General features: G+C 33.5%; 1 protein-coding gene across 7 annotated transcripts in view; it reads right to left on the bottom strand.

Moving 5' to 3' along the window:
• The window catches only part of HSF2 (heat shock transcription factor 2), a 165,853-nt gene that overhangs the window by 5,278 nt on the left and 142,142 nt on the right, over positions 1-18,433 (bottom strand). For all 7 annotated transcript variants that reach the window (XR_012074976.1, XM_072965811.1, XM_072965810.1 and 4 more), the window contains 9 exons: positions 13,545-13,653; positions 13,259-13,386; positions 12,234-12,358; positions 10,166-10,241; positions 7,191-7,252; positions 6,218-6,305; positions 4,571-4,719; positions 3,931-4,170; positions 3,178-3,283 (listed from right to left, as the gene is read on the bottom strand). Coding sequence is in view for 6 of the 7 variants with exons in the window: in XM_072965811.1 (XP_072821912.1) it covers positions 3,178-3,283; positions 3,931-4,170; positions 4,571-4,719; positions 6,218-6,305; positions 7,191-7,252; positions 10,166-10,241; positions 12,234-12,358; positions 13,259-13,386; positions 13,545-13,653 (1,083 nt within the window). In the remaining variant the exon portion in view is untranslated. The remainder of the gene's footprint in view (positions 1-3,177; positions 3,284-3,930; positions 4,171-4,570; positions 4,720-6,217; positions 6,306-7,190; positions 7,253-10,165; positions 10,242-12,233; positions 12,359-13,258; positions 13,387-13,544; positions 13,654-18,433) is intronic.

Below are 18,433 nucleotides of genomic sequence, written 5' to 3'. Positions count from 1 at the left end.
ACTTAGAAAGGAGAGGATGAAGGGGAAAGTACATTGCTATAGCTTTAGAAACAACAGAGAAGAAGGAATGGTTTTGGGGCAAGTTCTAGAAATAAGATGATTACAGAAAAGTTCTGAGTTGAATAGTAAGTGGTATACATAAGATTCAGAAAGTAAGGCAAGGCCAATCACTGGACAGGACCACATTCTGCCAGAAATAAGAGACTTGAGAATGGCCTGAGCAATGAAATTTACTGATTTTAAAGCATTTTAAGAGAATGAGCACACCAAACAGTTCACAGGGTAGAAAGAAATGCAGAGAGGCTCCTCTACCCTCTCTAGACACTGATTCCTCTCCTTAAAGTTCCACATTCATGGTAGCCCTAAAAACACCCCTAGCTCTTCCTTTTCTTTCCTTAACTTTTCCTCCTTTCATACCACCTACTATCCATGAAGAGGAAGAGACTCAGCTCCTTAAGAATACAGAACTATATATACATCATTGCCAATCTCTACCAGTTCAGCCTGTCATCACCCCAAAGGCCTAACCAGATTTTATCCCTACTGAGAGTGGCATTTGAGGAGGACCAGCAGTTGTAAACTCCTCACTCCTCTGCCCTATTTCCCCCACCCACTAACTCACGGATACCTTCATGTATTCCCAGCAGACACACTGTGAAGCAGGAAAAAGTAAATCATATATGGAGGAGGAAGTGACACAGATGGCTGATTTCTAAGGCCAGGTCCTTCCTGCTGATTCCACACTGGGTCACTCAGTACTGAACTCTGCAGCAAGAAATCCATGACCTCTTCAGCACACTTATTACTCACACACGGCCTTACCATCTTTGCCATCTCAGAAAACAAGATTTTTATTTATGACAATACAGCATAATTCAAGGATGAAACAACGAAGGTCTCAGATGACAGAGGCAACAGTGGAAACAAAGTAGGGATGGTTTGTGAATGCTGTTTTGGAAAATACACAGTACTAGGTGAATGATGAGATAAAGAAATCAAGATGACTGTGATTACTAACTTGTGTGAGTGAAGAGAAATATGATACTACTACAGAAAATAAAGCTAAAAAGATAGCTAGTTTAGAGAATAAACAAAAGTCTGTGTTAAACACAAATAATTTAAGACAAAATCTGATGATCTCAAAGGCATGGAATTAGAATTCAAGAAAAGTTTACCGTAAAAAATATTAAGAGCTGAAGATATACATTTGAGAGCAATCCTATAAACCAAATTCCTCCAGGGAGGGACAGAAAAAAGAAAAGAGGTAGGAAAAAATAGGATAAAAGACTGGGTACCTTAGGGAATATCCACAAGTAGAAGACAGCAAGGAAAAGAAAAGCTCTTAGAGGAAACAGAATGATTAAGGAGACAGGAAGAATAAAGAGGTCCAGTACCTTTAAAATCAACAGAAAAAGTTCTGTTGTAGAAAATCAATACTGTTAAATAATAATAGTGTTAATTACTTCTAATCCTTGCAAAAGCCCTTCACATTAGGCATTAGCCACATTTAATAGATGGGGATATTGAGCAAGACAGGTTCACTTTCCCATGGTTGAAAACATAGCTAGTAAGAGCATGAGCCAAAACTGGAACCCAAATCTGCCTGATTCAAAACAAACCTTCCACTAGCCCACTGGTCTAATTTTGGGAGAAAAAAAAAAAGTTGCAGCCTACTTACAACAGATAAATCAAGACAGCACAGGCTTTGAGTAAGTAAATAAGACAATCCAGGATTTCAAAAGAAATACAGAGTGAAAAAGAAGTAACAAATACACTACTCATTTCTAAAGTTCTGTAGTAAAAGGATTAGAGAAGCAGAATGGTAACTGAGCAGGGCAACACATCAAAATGTTTTATAAAATGGAGATGATCTGTACCTACTGAAGGCAGTTGGGAAAGATCAAGGATAGAGATAGAAAAACAAAGAGGCAGAGGGCAGGTGTACAAATTGGCTTTAAAGAGGAAGTACTTCCTCTAAGAAGAAAGGATATGAGATTCCACAGCTTATGAGAGGACCAGGGCATGGTGAATTACTCTCTGTGAATGGGGAATAAGGAACTGGCTGGATAAGATCCTGAAGATAAACGAACGTAACAGTTCTAAATTTAAATTAAAACGACCTAGTTGATGATTGTGAGGATTTGTAGAGTCGTAATTATAGGATCTGATTTCCTTCTTAATGATCTAAGGGACAGATATTCTAAAAAGTCTCTGGATTCAGACTGGGGACAAAGACTGATAGAATCAAGAAGGGCTGTCAAGTTACTGTTCAAGTCAAAGTAGGTAATTAACACAGACGTTGAATTCACTTAAGAGGGTAACATGGAAAGGAAATCTTCAAAGAAGGTGATATCTATCCTGGGAGGCACTAATGATTTAGGAAAAATGATAGTCATATGACACTGACAAACTGTAGCATCTTTTAATATGAGAGGAGTTGCATTTTAAGGTAAGAAATGCAAAGAAAAAAAAAAGGAACAAAAAACCTGGAACATGTTCAGAACAGAAAATGGAAATAGAGAAAAGAACAAGATTCATCTGGATGAGACCAGGCCACACAAGGAAGCTCTAGATAAGGGAGACAGGAGTCATAGGAACAAGAGAAAAGAGAGCGAGGAAGGCAGTTAGTGCCAAATATGATAGACAGAGATTCAAACTCGAGACAACATTGGAATCAAGTTCATACAGGTGGTAGTGAGGACTGGAGCAGGGGAACCTTAGGACTCAGGACACGAAAATTTTTTAAATATAGCAAATATAGTAACATTTGATTGAAAAACATTAATTCTCAAAGGATTAAGAAGTATCTCCATGCTGTTTCCTGGATAAGCATTTCTACTAATTTCCACCGATTGCTAGTCAGTGACAATTTATTCTAGAGCAAAACATAACACAGCAACAAGTCCAGACAAGACCTGGATTTAACAGCACTGTTGAATAGACATGATATGTTGTTACAAGGGGATTAACTGAACTTCTGCTCAGAGACGAACAGTGATCACCCTCCTTCACTGTCCTGAACCCATCTGTTCATTCTCTCTGATAAACAAAACCATTCATTTAAAAAAAAGAAAGTGCAAAAACAGTGTAGAATTCAAGAAAATGATGCATTGATTTATAAATAATACACATAAATACACATCTGCCAGTACAGCAAAGAATATTCAAAGTACCTACATCAACCAGGAGATCTGGGTCTATGCTAAACTGTCTTCCTGACAGCATGGCTTGAAAGTCCTCTAAACTGCAATCAATACTGTCAAGATAATCCAACAGCTCAACCCTAAGGAAAAAAGATTAAAAGAAAATCAAATACTAGGTCTCTTTGGTTTTATGTTTAAAATCACACTGCAATCTAGCTAGGCAAAATATTCCTAGCAACTGCTGAATCCTTACCAGTTCTTAATCTTAAGATCCTATTCAGTATTCAGAATTTCAAAGAATTTGGTTATCAGAGAACCCAGAGCCTTTACACAAAACTTCAGTATTTACAGAAAAAAAGGTTCTGCAGTAATACAATCTGATTTATTTTTTCCTCTATACTATAAATTATAAAATGTTTAACCTCTTATTACTAGTTACTGCTACTGATTTCTAGTTTTCTTATGCTGTAAATTCCTTAATAGACATTGTGTTATTCCATAGTCTTGCAAAAACACAAATACACACAATCACACATTTTGTGGACATTCAAAAACAGGTATTTCATTAAAGAGATCTGAGGAATTGACAAGAAAATCCCAAGACTGCTCTGGGGATAATTAAATCTTTTTCAAAATATCATTTGCAGAGCTCAGCCCTGACCAAAACAGAAAAAGGTTGACTACACACATTTATAATCTGAGAGGAAAATCACTCAAAGAGAAATAGAACATGTGAAGTAAACAAAGAAAGCAAATAAATTTAGACAACATTTAGATGAGCACTCACTTTCCCAAAAGATTGATGTTATCATTTAAAATGGAATCCATCATGGTAACAGGATCTTCTGTGGTCAGACTAGATGAGCCATTTAGCTGGACAGCACTAGACATGAGAGGGCTAGTGCCATCACTGCCTGAACTTAGTGATTCTCTGGCTGGTTCACTCTGATCTCCACTCTGAATGACAGGTGCATATTCATCTTCATTGTCATCTTCAACAATGACAATATCAGGGTATTGGCTACAGCTAGATCAGCAATATGAGAAAAAACCAATTACATTTTCAGACCAATAAATTCATTCTATCCATCCATTCTCCATGGAAACTCTCCAAACCACCTATCAAAAGGATTAGTTTTCTTGTGTGTATAGCTTAATGACAAATATTGATACTTCATAAGATAAAAGATCACAGAGAATCAAACTTTAAAAATAAGAATTAACTCTCATTACTTTTAGATTGGGAGCCTTTTTGCTAGAGGGAGAGGGATATTTGGTTGAATAATTTGGCTTAATTTTTCAGTTCAATAATTAAAATGAGTTAGATATAGTAGTTTTCAATTTAGTTTTAAAGTAGTTTTAAATTTAGATCTTTGATAAGAAAAGTAATTAATATTTTCATAAATTTTATTTTATAATCTCCTTACTTGGAGGGATCAGACATAACATCCTCATTAGCTTCTGGGATAACTGGGATATTTTCTTCATCTGCATTATCATCAGTAACATCATAAATAATGATATCATCTGAAATCCGCTCCCTTGGCTTTAAACCTTCAGTCCTACTGTGTGGAACCTAAAAAATCAGATAGAAGATATATCAGAGAACTGAAATTATTTTGACTACCAAACAACATACCATTTAAAAATGCTAACTGGACACCTGCTCTTTGACTACATGTCAGAGATACAATGTAAACAAAACAGATATGTTCCCTGACATTATGGGACTTACACACTAAACTCGTATTAGAAGTACCAGTTCACAGATGTATGAAGTATATTATCTGCATTCTACCTATTTTTTTTTTTTAACTTTAAAGGACCTTAAAGATGGCATGCCTCGGAATAGTGCTATGAAAAGATCTTCAAATTTTAAGGTATTTTTCATACCCAAAGAGTAAAAAAGTCTTGGGACTTCATCAGAAACCTCAAGCATAACCCCAATAGGCTGATGGGGATTATTTTATCTCAAGCTACTCTGTTAGACGCATGATTTATTCTTAGTCATTAAATGGCTTCATTAATAAGAGGAAAATAACTCAGTTTGGCTTTTCAAGCAATGACTTTTTTAAAGAATTCAACTGCAGATTTATTCAGACCACAGGTACATAAATATAAATATTCTCTACAGCATATTGAAGTTATTATTATAATGCAAAATTCTATAAATTTCAACACTAGGTAATTACAGGCAAAAGAAGTAAATCAAGTTAAATTAAGAAATCTTCATCCATTTATAGCAGTCTTCAATCCTAATAACAGGTAAGCTTGATTAATTAAAAACAGTGGGAAGAGGAACCAGATGTTAGGTTAACTCTGATTTGCCTGAGAACAAAAATCTCAGTACTTTAATAATAAATATAAAGCAGTACTTAGGATTCTAAGATTTGAAAGTAACAATGATAGTCAGATATTAAAAGAAGTCTGGACTCAACTAACTTGCCACTGGGTGTAGGTCTGACAAGTTATCCAGAGAGCTTCTGAAACAGTGATGGTAAACAAAAATATTTTTTGAAATTGCTATAGTAAAAGAGAGTCTAATCTATACAAATTTATAATAAAAGTTGGGAAAAAAAATCAATTGGCATGTGCATAATTACATTATCATAATATTCAATTAATCTCATATAGTAGTTAAGATGAACTAAATCTGCATGTTTAATAAATCTCAAAAGCAAGACCAAGTGAAAAAAGCCACATTGCAAAATGATATGTACAAAATGCTATCATTTATATGAAGTTTAGATATATGCAAAATAATACCAAATATTGTTCATGGATTCACACATATAAAATGGCTATGGGAATGATAAATACTAATTCAAGACAGTAATTTATCTCTGGGTGAGAGGGGAGACTGTAGAGGTTTCAAAAAATTGAACTTAGGAACAGGCAATTAAGAAAACTGTATTTGTAACAGCTTATGTCTTAAAATAATCTAAAGTAAATAAAAGTTACAATCTTAAAAAGCTGGATTAGATTTTTCAGTGAACTTTTTAAAATGCATGAACTATTACTGTAATAAAATTTAGTTTGAGGTAATAAACTTAAAATAGAATTTTAAAAATTACTTTATGATGGTGATTATCAGCTGGTTCTTTCACTATGTGCTGAAACAGATTCTTCTTTTGGGCTCCATTAGTGTTTAGAAGTAGAGGCCTGAAAATCAGAAGACATTTTTAAGTTCAGTGAAGCAAACAAATAAGGAATGTAAACTGCTTTTAATAATTTACCCAAACACAAACACACTCACTTTAATAATGAATAAAAATTTCAGTAAGGATATACAAGAAACTTAAAAATGATTACCTTTTAGAAATACAAATTGGGGAATGAGTGTGTCTAGGACTTCCACTTCTCCATTCTCCTGTATTATCTTTGTTATAATAAATTACTCATTGCTGACCGAACTATGTAACTGTATGGTACTTACATAGCAAGAAACAAATAGGTAATAGCATAAAGAATCAGTGGAAGCAGAGTTAATTCCACAGCATAAGCTGTGAGTATAATGGAGGTTTCCTCAATCCTTAGCCTTACAAGATAATCTTCTCCTTCTACCTGTTCCTTTGTCCACTATCCCTCGTATGTTTTAGTTGAGAAAAAGGCAGCTATTGACATTTACGGGTATCACAACCCTTGGTCAATATACAGGTTTTTAAAGACCCTTGTGAGTGATTAAACACAAGAGATATCAAATAAAAAATTTTCATTTGTTTTTCCAGCATGTAGTCTCTTTTTAAGAATTTCCCTCATGAGTCCTTGTAACACTACAATAATTTGCTAATGTGAATGAAAAATGGATTCTTTACTAACTGTATGCACGTAAAGTGACCATTTAGGCTATCCTTATCTCTCAAAAACAGCAAGATGACAGTAGTGGGAAACAACACCACTCTTGAAATGTTGAGAGTATAATTTAACAAGGGAGGACTGTTCATCTGGGACAACATGCATACACTCAGCAGATGTAGGCCATTCATAGTTAAACACTAACATGTTTGGTTGTCTACTGGTAAGTTAGAATGTGTTATAAAAACTTACCTTTTACGTTTTAAACTCACAAGTTGGTTATTCTGAACCAATGTAACAATAAACTGGACAATCTAAAAGGAAAATATAAACAAAAAATGTTCCATCATAGATTCTTAATTCTTCAGTCCACACTACAAGTCTTATAAATTAATTCAGGTACTATATGTCCTCTATTCTAAGTCACATAATTCTTACATATTAACATTTTAAATTTGAATGCATCTTACAATGATATGTAAAGAAACATACCAGCTTCCAGGCAGAAGAATAACCTGGATAAAGCTGCAGCTACCTAAGATATAGAGATGCGTAGGACATCCATCTACCCATGTATCTATCTATCTTCCCACCCACCTAACCATCTATTTATCTATCCAATATTCAGTTCAATTATTTGTCTTGTTGATAAGTACCAAGCATGTCTGGATACAGATCTCAAATTTTTACTTAAAATTCTTTCAAGATGATTATGATGCAAAAAAGAAGACTGATGTTTGACAAGACATTTTTCTTATACCAGGTCATACAATTAGAGGCAAAAGAAATTGCCAACTCTCACAGAATAGATCATAATATTTTCAAGTTAGAAAAAATTTATTGTCTAATTCTAGAAAAACTATTCTTGAAACATTAAACACCTGTCAAAGCTTCCTGCTGACAATAAGAGAAGCTGGTTTAATCTTCAAAATCTGATTAAATTTAGAAGAAAAAGTATTAAACAGATCAAGACATATAAACAATCCTTCATATTCTATGACAGTGTTTCTTAAAGTAAGGTCCATGGACCAGCAGCACTGGCCTAGGAGACTTTTAGATATGCAGATTCTCAGCCCTGCTCCAGACTTGCTGAATGTGAAATTCTGAGGATGAGATCCAGCTATGTGTGTGTTTAACAAGCCCTCCAGGTGATACTGATGTGAATGTGAGAACCACTGATTTAGGGTATGCCTTGAAATTATACTGATAACTACCTAAAAGAGCTTAAAAAGGGAGGGCCACATGGTAAAACATGAAAAGCTGTGTATCACTGAAAGGCTGTTAATAAAAAAGGCTGTGACTGATGACTATACGCTTTGCAGAAGAATTCCTTGTACAAGCTTTGTGAAATGTAATTACATGATTAAAACAGACAATTGTCACTTGAAAATACATACTATATAGCTTTAACATTATACATTCTCCCCCAAAAGAGGCTACTAAATGGTATTCTTTGCAATCAATATGAATTTATCCATGGAAAAAAAATAAGACATTTTAATTGAAGAGTTAGACAGCACAGTTTATGAAAAAGTAATAGCCACTAAATTGCTTATTCAAAAGAAAATGTTCACAACTGACAAAAAGACAACATTTAACCTTGAAGACATCTATGAAACAGTTCAACTTCAATTATTTTTGTTAATTTACAGAAAAGCATTATGGGAAAATTCTAAAAACATTAATTGGTTGAATTTATAAGAACATTAATCACTGGTAACATTTCTCCTGAAATTTGCTGTAACATTTCAGTTCTCTTTTGACACTCTAGCATCATGTTGTAGAGTTTGTTTCCTGAAGGAGAAGATGAGGCATTTAACATCTACATCACTGAACTTCCGTACCTGACAAGTTGTGTAACAGATACCTCCCATATATTATTCCAATTAATCCAAGGACAAAGAGTAAATGGCAGAGTTAAAAACCAATTTCAGGAACAGAGCAAAAATTATCAGCTGTCATCATGCATTACGTAAATTCCCTAACCCCACTTAAAAACACAGATTCAAACATAAATTTGGGCAGAAAGAATGCTAGCTTTCATGAAAAACTGACATGCTAAATAAGTATTTTGCCAGCTATCTTTGCTTTCAGGAAAAAAGAAAAACCCAACAAATTATAGAGTATTATAAGTTAATATTTAACCAAAACATTGTTTTCTGAAAGAGATCAACAGATTTTTAAAGATAAAGTACAGACTAAGGTACATTATTTTAAATCAGGTATTCTTAAATAGGGCTTCAAGTTGGAATCAACTAAGGAAGTTTTGAAAATACATGTACTTGGACTAAACATTTAAAACTGAATCCTACATTCAATCTTCACTTGCATACTAATTTTTAAAAATCAGTATATTTATTTTGACTATAGGGCAAAGGCTGCAACTAACATTCATTGCTACATGCTAAGCCTGCTCCACTAGACCAAGATCCTTTCAGTCATAACCCTATTTTTAGCTAAAGTCCTCTGTGTAGGAACAAGATGAAGCTCTCCTACCCTCCCTCCCCTCAAAAAACCTGTTGCTTAAACTTAGAGTCCAGTTTACTCATGAGCAAAAAATAGCTGCCTTAATTATGTTTATCTTTCACCTCTTATTAACATATGAAAGCTGATATGAAAAGATTAAATCACAAGGACACAATGCAGCAGAGATTTCTGGTTCCCTCCGTAATTTTCAGCTCAGATACCAAAATCTAGGATTTATGTTAGAGTACTACGTTAACTACTTTTAACATTCACTGCACAGACTAACAATGGTGTATGCTAATAACTTACTTTTTTGAACACATAATTTGAGCAACTGATTTGAAAATATTAGTCATTTATCTTCTCAGACGGTATCTATGCCTTTTAGAATAAAAAAATAGTAAAACAAAAACAACAAAAAATTCCACACAGTTAAGTCTGTCTTTTATAGTACATGTGAAGAAACTGGTAGCGTATTAATTATGCTCCTAAGAATGCAGTATATGAAAGTTGTTATATCAGGCAAAAGATATTACTAAAACTAACAAAACATTAGCTGGAGTATGGGATGACTGTATTTAGCTAATAAGAAAGTTTTATTAAAAAGAACATATAACACTTGGCTTAATTTGTTTGATTTCATAATTTTACTTCTGTGTACCCAATGTATAAGAAACCAAGATCATTCACTGACTATTCAACAGAGTTTTTTCGGGATCATTAAACAAATGCAGGTTATAGTAATGGGAAAAAAAGCTTACCTTTCGAATAACTTGTTGTTGTTGTGCATGTTTTGCTCGTAATTCTGAAACCTCCTTCCAAAGGGACTCATTCTCACTATGTTATCATTTATTAAAAGACAGAATCAAAAAATTCAATCAGAAAAGCCAGCCTCAATATCTTTAATTAAGAATACCAGAGAATAGAACTAGTTTTTACTATATATCTTTATGAAACTAGGGAAACTTGGGTTCAATTACACGGAATGGCAAGTATCTTGACAGAACTCCAAAATCCTCCCTTCACAACTGTAGCATCTTTCACTCATGGCAATTTTTACACAAAAACTTAAGACTCATGTCTACACTGAAACAGTAGTAGGCCATTTACTCCTCTGACAATCTGGTTCATTATTTCTTATTTAAAAAAAAAAACTACCTTTTCAACTATGACTACCCTGTGAATTCAGGACTTGTGCTTAGGAAGAAATTCTTAAAGGGAAGTGAAATTTAACTAACATTTGCTATGCCAGGCAATATTCTAAGCATTTTATATGTACTATTTAAACTTCTCTAAAACCTGTCAAGAAAGGAATTATTGTCTATTTTATAGAGGAAGAGACTGAGACTCAGAGAATTGAGAAGACGTACCCAGCAAGACATAATACAATTTGGTCAGTGTTGATGTCGAACTTAAGTCTATCAGACTCTAAACTGTCTAAAGATCTGTCTCAAACACAAGCATATAAATGTTTGAGTTGTTTTCTTTAAGCATATTAAAAATGTGGGTTTTTTTTAAAAAGTATATCCAATATGTAACTGACAAATTAATTACATTCCCAGTGGTGAACAGTTTTTTCCCCTTCATTCACCATTTTTTACTGACATTGCAGCTATTAAATGCTAGCAGCAATGATAATTCTGAGAAGGCATGAAAGATAATTCATCTATTAAATGCTTTAATTTCTGCTCTTCTGTTAATTTCCACAAAAGCCATCTTCCTCAATCCAAACTATTACAAAAGGAACTGTATTTAAATATAGAGGGTATAGAAAATGAGACTTTCTTTAATACTTACTGAATAAATACTGTACTTTTTTGTGACAGCAATATAAAGATACTGTCATCTGCCTACTACAGGTAAGTAGGAGAATGGTTACTACTAAGATTTATAGGATGAATTTGGGATCCCATTCCTTAAGGGCTAAACCTGAGATTCAAGAAACTGGGTTAAAGGGCACTTCAGCAGACACAAGATACATACAGTACATAAGTACTTCAATAAAACATGCAAAATGGACAAGCTTAAAATTAGGGCTTATTCAAAAAGGGAATAAAGTCTAAGGTTACTCTCTTAATGAAGATTCTTCAGTTAAGACTAGCCAAACAAATGTCCACATTTGAAATGGGAGGAACAATACATGAAACAACTACTCTTAAGACCTTGACATCTATTACAGTAAGAGAAAAATTCCAGCTACCTACTAAGAAGAGAAATACATGTCAACCCTATATACAAGCTGCTAGCGTGGCATTACAATAGTGGTTGGTGCCAAAAATTGTAGTAAAAAAAATAAAGCATCTTTCTGCAGATAAAAGCTTTGAGTAACACTTTCCCAAGTCTATGAAAAGTAAGTATCAAGTAGGGCAAGTCTCTTGTGTCCTTTTTCCCTTATTTTTTGTGTCCTACTTATTCCTAGATAGGCCACGTAGAAAATGCCTTAAGAAACTGCTATTAAAAAAAATGAATGTGTAACCTATGCAGTATTTTTTATGGCTTGTGTTATGTGTGTAAACATATGAAAGTCAACCTAAGTAAAATCATATATCCTACACCAACTTAATGCTCTATTATTTCATCAGTAAGATTTGTGCATTAAACTGTTTCGATTGCCTAGATTTATATATTCTCCCCACCTCCATCATGAAAATATAAAGTAAAGTCTATAACTACATATAAAAAATTATAAAAACTTGGAAAAATGGCATTTCATCTTGGCTTCAACAACATAATCTAGGTACTTAAAGCACCAACCTCCAATCCTCAACACACATATACAGAGATACACCAACTCCCATATTAGGATTATATTTGGAAATCAGACTTCACCTTTTTAATTCAGAAAGCCTGGACTCAATAGTTTCTTGTTTTATTTGAACCTTCTGCGCGCTACTTATAATTTTTGTTAAATCTTCTTGACGAATTTTACTTTCTTCTGGTTTTGAAGATGAAACCTTTCAAAAAGCAAATTTAGGAAATTAATCAAATACTAAACACCATGATTATAATTCAAAGCTTCCCTGTTATAAGACGTTTTTGTAGCCTGTTCAGGAAGTGAGATCTAATTCCAAAAGGTCCAGGAAGAGAATAAACTTCATAGCTCAAAGAGAGAGGATAAGGAATAACCAGCTTATATATTTATTTTTAATGTGGAAAAGTTTCCATGAGCAGGAACATCTTAAGGGCTTTTTTTTTTCACTTCCTTCTGCCTAACTCCCTGTAATTTCCCCAAGCCTCTCTATTATCACATTCCACATTTAATTAAATTTATGCAGTAATTGCTGCACGCTAAGGCCATTTTCTTTCATGGTCCATAACTCTTTTATCCCTTTTATGGATTTAGTCAAAATATCTTAATTCAGCAAAATATATCTTTCATTCAAAAACGTCTTATTAAATGCTTACTATATGTAAGGGACTTATTCTGGGCACTGGATATTCAACAGGGACTACATAAAAACGTCCTCCAGGTAATTGTTGTTGTCCTCCTGTTGTTCTAATAGGAGTTCACATTTTTTAAGCTAAATTAGAAGGAGTGAACCATTCCAATATAGACAACTCCTTATCCTAAGTCAGAATGTAAACATTTCCTTCCCTCTAAAAGGTATTTAATGACTGAGTCCTCAGTACAATTGAGTGCAAGAAAAAAAAAAATGAAAGAGGAAATAATTAAAGCTTTATTAGTCTAAGTCATCTCAACAAAGAATACCTGTGTATTTCTGCACATTTGTATTTTCAACAACTGAAGTATAAGTCTTGGCCAAGTAAACTATATGGTAATGACCTAATTAAATCACGTTAACAATAGCTTACCTTCCTTTTTTAAAAATTTTTTATTGATTTATAAAGCTTACCTTCCTTTTAATGTTCTCCAACAAGTCATCCTGGCCTTGTTTAAAATAAGGATGCTGAAATTCAACAGGACCATCTCGTTCCTGCTTCACAATTCCAGAGTCAATATGTACTACTTTACGAAAACCATCTGAAAAAGATTCAAAATTCAGATGAATAAAATAGACAAAAGTCAAAAATTAATGGTGCTTCTATGGACTATGTTTTCCTTTACCACCTTAATGGGGGGAAAATGGTTTAATCAGTGGCTGATGACAGTACTCCAAATAAACTGCTGTCCATACTCACACATATTCAGCTGCCTCACAAAGCTTGCCATGTTATTGTGCTTGAAGTATTTGGGAAGAATTTCTTTTGCAAATCTTTGTTCATCCAAAACCAGAAAACTCTGGCCATTCTGAAAAAAATTGAAAAAGTCAATTAGTTAAGAACCTATTACATTAGCTGATATATATAAACCCCCAAACTTGGCAGACCTTCCATGATACCTTCAGACCATCTTTTTATTCCTGTTAAATAGCAACAAAAAACAAACTGCAATTTAGTTCCAAATTGAGATTAAGTTCCAAATTGCAATTAAGCTTTTTGACATCAATCTCAAAAGTTTAGGAATATGTCTCAAACCAAAAGTTGCAGCATACTCCATGGTAAAATATTAGAAGAATTTCCATTCTTCTACTCAAAAACAATAGAAAGAAATACAGCATGTAGCCAGCATAATTATTTAATTCTACCTTAAAGCCAATGCAATTAAAACAAAAATAAGATAAAATTTGAAAGGAAGCTGTATTTTATCAATAGACATAATTATATCTTTGTACAATCAATTGAAAAACCACAAAAGAATTCAGAAAGGTAACTGGTTACCAATTAATATTTAAAGTCACTAGTGTTCTTTCATATAGAAAATAAACAATTTGAGACTTCCTACTAAAGTAATTAAAACAGCACTGTACTGCCATAAAGACAGACCATTCAGTGGAACAGAATAAAGAACCCAGAAATAAGCCCTCATATACACAGTCCAAGTATTTTTGACAATGGTGCCAAGACAGTTCAATGGAGAAAGAACATTATTTTCAACAAACAATGCTGGAAAAACTTGATACTCACATGTAAAAGAATGAAGGTGACTCCTTACCTTACACCATATACAAAAATCAACTCAAAACAGATCAAAGGCCTAAATGTAAGGGTTAAAACTATAAAACTCTAAGAAAACATAAGGGGGAAAAGCTTCACAACAATGAATTTGGCAATAATTTCTTGTATAACACAAAAGGATAGGCAACAAAAGCAAAAAGAGACAAATATGGCTTCCACAAACTTAAAAACTTTTGTGTAAAGAACACTACCAAGAGAGTTAAACGGTAACCCACAGAATTGGAGAAAATATTTGCAAATTGTGTATCTGATAAGGGGTTAACATCCATAACATATTTTAAAAATTCCTACAATTCAACAACAACAAAACAAACCTCCTGATTATAATGGGCAATAGATATTTTTCCAAAAAAGACAGTAAAATGGCCAATAAACACCTGAGAAGATGCCTAGCATCACTAATCATTAGGGAAATGAAAACCAAAATCACAATGAGCTGCCACTTCACTCATTAGGATGGCTATTTTTAAAAAACCCACATATAAAACAAAACAAAACAGAAAATAAATGTTGGTGAGGATGCAGAGATGCTGGAATCCTGGTATACTGCTGGTGGGAATGTAAAATAGCTGTTGCTATGGAAAACAGTATAGTGGTTCCTCAGAAAATTAAACACTAAATTACCGTATGTTCCCTACAATTTTCTCTCTCTCTCTCTCTCTCTCTCTCTATATATATATATCCAAAAGAATTAAAAGCGGGGACTCAAAAAGACATCTGTATACGCATGTTCATAGTAGCATTATTCACAATAGCAAAAAGGTGGAAGCACCCTAAATGTTCACTGACAGAAGAGTGGATTAATACAATGTGGTATACACATACAACAAACTATTATTCATCCTTAAATAGGAAGGAAATTCTGACACATGCTACAACATGGATAAACCTTGAAGACATTGTGCTAAGTGAAATAAACTAGTCACAAGCAGACAAATGCTGTATGATTCTACTTATATTAGGTATTTAAAATACTCAACTTCATAGGGACAGAAAGTAGAATGGTTACTAGGGGCTAAGAAGAAGAGAACTGGAAGTTATTGTCTAATGAGTATGAAGTTTTGGTTTGGGAAAATGAAAAACATTCTGGAGATGGATGATAGTGATGACTGCATAACAAGTGAATGTACTAAATGCCACTGAATTGTATACTTAAAAATGGTTAAAATGGTTAATTTTATGTTATGTGTATTTTATACAAAAATTTAATGCTAAAATGGAATAAAAGAGTCCAGTAAGAGAACAGTGTCAAGTACCTAAAAATAAATTTTATAAATATACTAGACCTTTAAGAAAATATTAACTAAAGAGGACAGATACTGTGTTGTAAAGCTGTCAGGTCTCCTTAAACTAACCAATACATTACTATTTTTCTCAATTAAAAAAAATTTTTGGAGATAAGTAGAAAAGATGCTGAAAAAACAAATATTAGGTACTAAAGTTCATTCACAAAAGTAATTATGTAACAAATGGGCAAGAAACTACTGAAAACAATGGGGAGAGAGGTGTTAACCCCATCCTACACAGATGATAGAATTAGAGTCTACAAGAGTTCAATACTAAAGAAGGGATAGTCAAACAGATGAATGGACAGACTAGAGAGACGAAACAGCAAATCTGAGAACTGAACAGGTAATAAGGGCAGCATTCAGGGGGGAAAGTCAGGAAGGAAAAGGATCAGTTAATAAACTTTTCATTTGGAAGGAAAAAACAAAAGCTCAATGCTAACTATGCTACCTCACTCTTTATTCCATGTTTTGGAAGCATGACATAATAAACCAAGAAGTCCATACAGGTAAAAATTAATACATTTATTCATGGAGATTGTTGGCTGCTAAACCTACCTTCAGATTCCTCTACTTTCTTTTTTAATTTTATTTTTAAAAACTGAAGTTGTATATATTTAAGGTGTACAGATTATTTGACATATGTTCACATATGCACAGTGCAATGACTACTACAGCCAAGCTAATTAACGTAACACCTACAACAAACTAAAAAGCTTCTGCACATTAAAGGAAATAATCAATAGAATAAAAATACAACTTAATGGAATGGGAGAAAGATTTGCAAACATTTATCAGATAAAAGATTAATATCCAAAACATACAGGGAACTCTCACAACTCAACAGCAAAAAGAACACAATCCAATTAAAAAATGGGCAAAGGACCCAAATAAGGCATTTTTCCAAAGAAGACACATAAATGAGAAATAAGTATGTGAAAAGGTGCTCAACAAAACCAATTATCAGGGAAATTCAAATCCAAACCACAATGAGCTATCATCTCATATTTATGAGACTGGCTATTTTATAAAAAAAAAAAAAACTAAAGATAACAACAAGTGTTGGTGAGGAAGTAGAGAAAAGAGAACCCCTGTAATACGATTACAGGGAATGTAAATTGATAATGTCATTATGGAAAATGGTATGAAGGTTCCCCAAAAAATTAAAAACAGAATTACCAGATGATCCAGCAACGCTCTTCTGGGTATATACACAAAGGAAATGAAATCAGTATCTCAAAGAGATATCTATGCTCCCCTGTTCACTGCAGCATTATTCACAAAAACTAAGACACAGAAACAACTTAAGTGTTTGTCAAAGAAAGAATGGATAAAGAAGTTATGATATATACATCATAACACATACACAATGGAACATTATTCAGCCTTAAAAAAGAAAAAGATCCTGCTGTTTGCAACAACATGGATGATTCTCTAATTTCTTAGTAACAGAACAATTTTGTTTGATGCTGCAACTACATTTCTCAGTCTCCCTTACAAATAGAGGTGGCCAAATAACACACCTGGCAAATAATATATAAGCAGAATGGATTGAGTAGGGCTTCCACAAAAGCTTCTAATAGGGAAAAGAGTCAAAGTGTCAACCCCCTACATACCATATCCCTGCCTGGAACCTGGAGCCAATGGCTAGAGCTCCAGCGATCACTGAGCTAGAGGAACCAAGTATGGCTGAAAAGACAAGAAGGTGACTGACTCAATATCTATAGATGTAAGAGAAAAATACATTTCTACTTTCAGCCACTGTTGTTTGGATTTCTATTACTAATGTCTGAACTTAAACTTAACTGGTAATAGAGATAAAAAAGTTCAATGAAGTTGAGGTACATTATTAACATAAAAAGTATTTCCAACATTTATGATAAACGATTAACTGTATTAATAAAATTTTCTAACTAATCAGTAAGATGAAAAACCCAATGTAAAATTTAGAAGAAGGCGAAGTCTCATTTATAATAGAATGTACAGGGATGGGGGATAGCTGGGGTCAATCCCCAGTACCTTCATTAAAAATCAGGCAGTCAATCAAATTACCTACCTCTTTCCCCCATGCAAAAAAAGCAGCTTCCCTAGCATAACAGAATGTACAGCAAAACAGATAATGATTTTCACTTTAAATATTAGATTGGCAAACATTTTAAAAGTTTTAACAACAGTGTTGGTTATCAGGTAATAGCTATTAAAATTAAAAAATGCATACATCATCTTCTATCTTAAAAGAACTTTCCCTCTACCTTACTTCCCTCTCAATCTACCCACCCCATCTGTCCTTTCATTCACTGCAAAATTTAACAAATATTTTTAAGCCCCCTTCTCCAATTCAGGATTATCTACTTACTCTTACTAAAAACTAGTTTCAGCTTTTCTCACTCTACTGAAACTACTTTTTCTAAAATGTCAAATGCCAAATTCAACGCTCTCTTTTCAGTCCTCATCTTCTTACACCTCTCTGTGGCACTTCAGTTGGCACTACTGACAATTCCCTCCTGAAATGCTCTGCTCTTATGGCTTTGAAACTATACATTATTTGGTCTCCTATCTCTCATATATCCTTTTCAATGGTCTTCCACATATCAAGAGGTAGTGTGCTTTTTAGGTTTCTATTTTTGATCATGACACCTTTTACACTCTTTCCTTAGGCAATCTCATCCACACAGTGTATCTAATTACCGATTTTTATTATGTATAATGATTATCACATCTATGCCT

This window comes from Vicugna pacos, chromosome 8 (assembly GCF_048564905.1).
Source record: "Vicugna pacos chromosome 8, VicPac4, whole genome shotgun sequence".
Taxonomy (NCBI): Eukaryota; Metazoa; Chordata; class Mammalia; order Artiodactyla; family Camelidae; genus Vicugna; species Vicugna pacos.
This window is presented reverse-complemented; position numbering and strand designations above follow the sequence as displayed.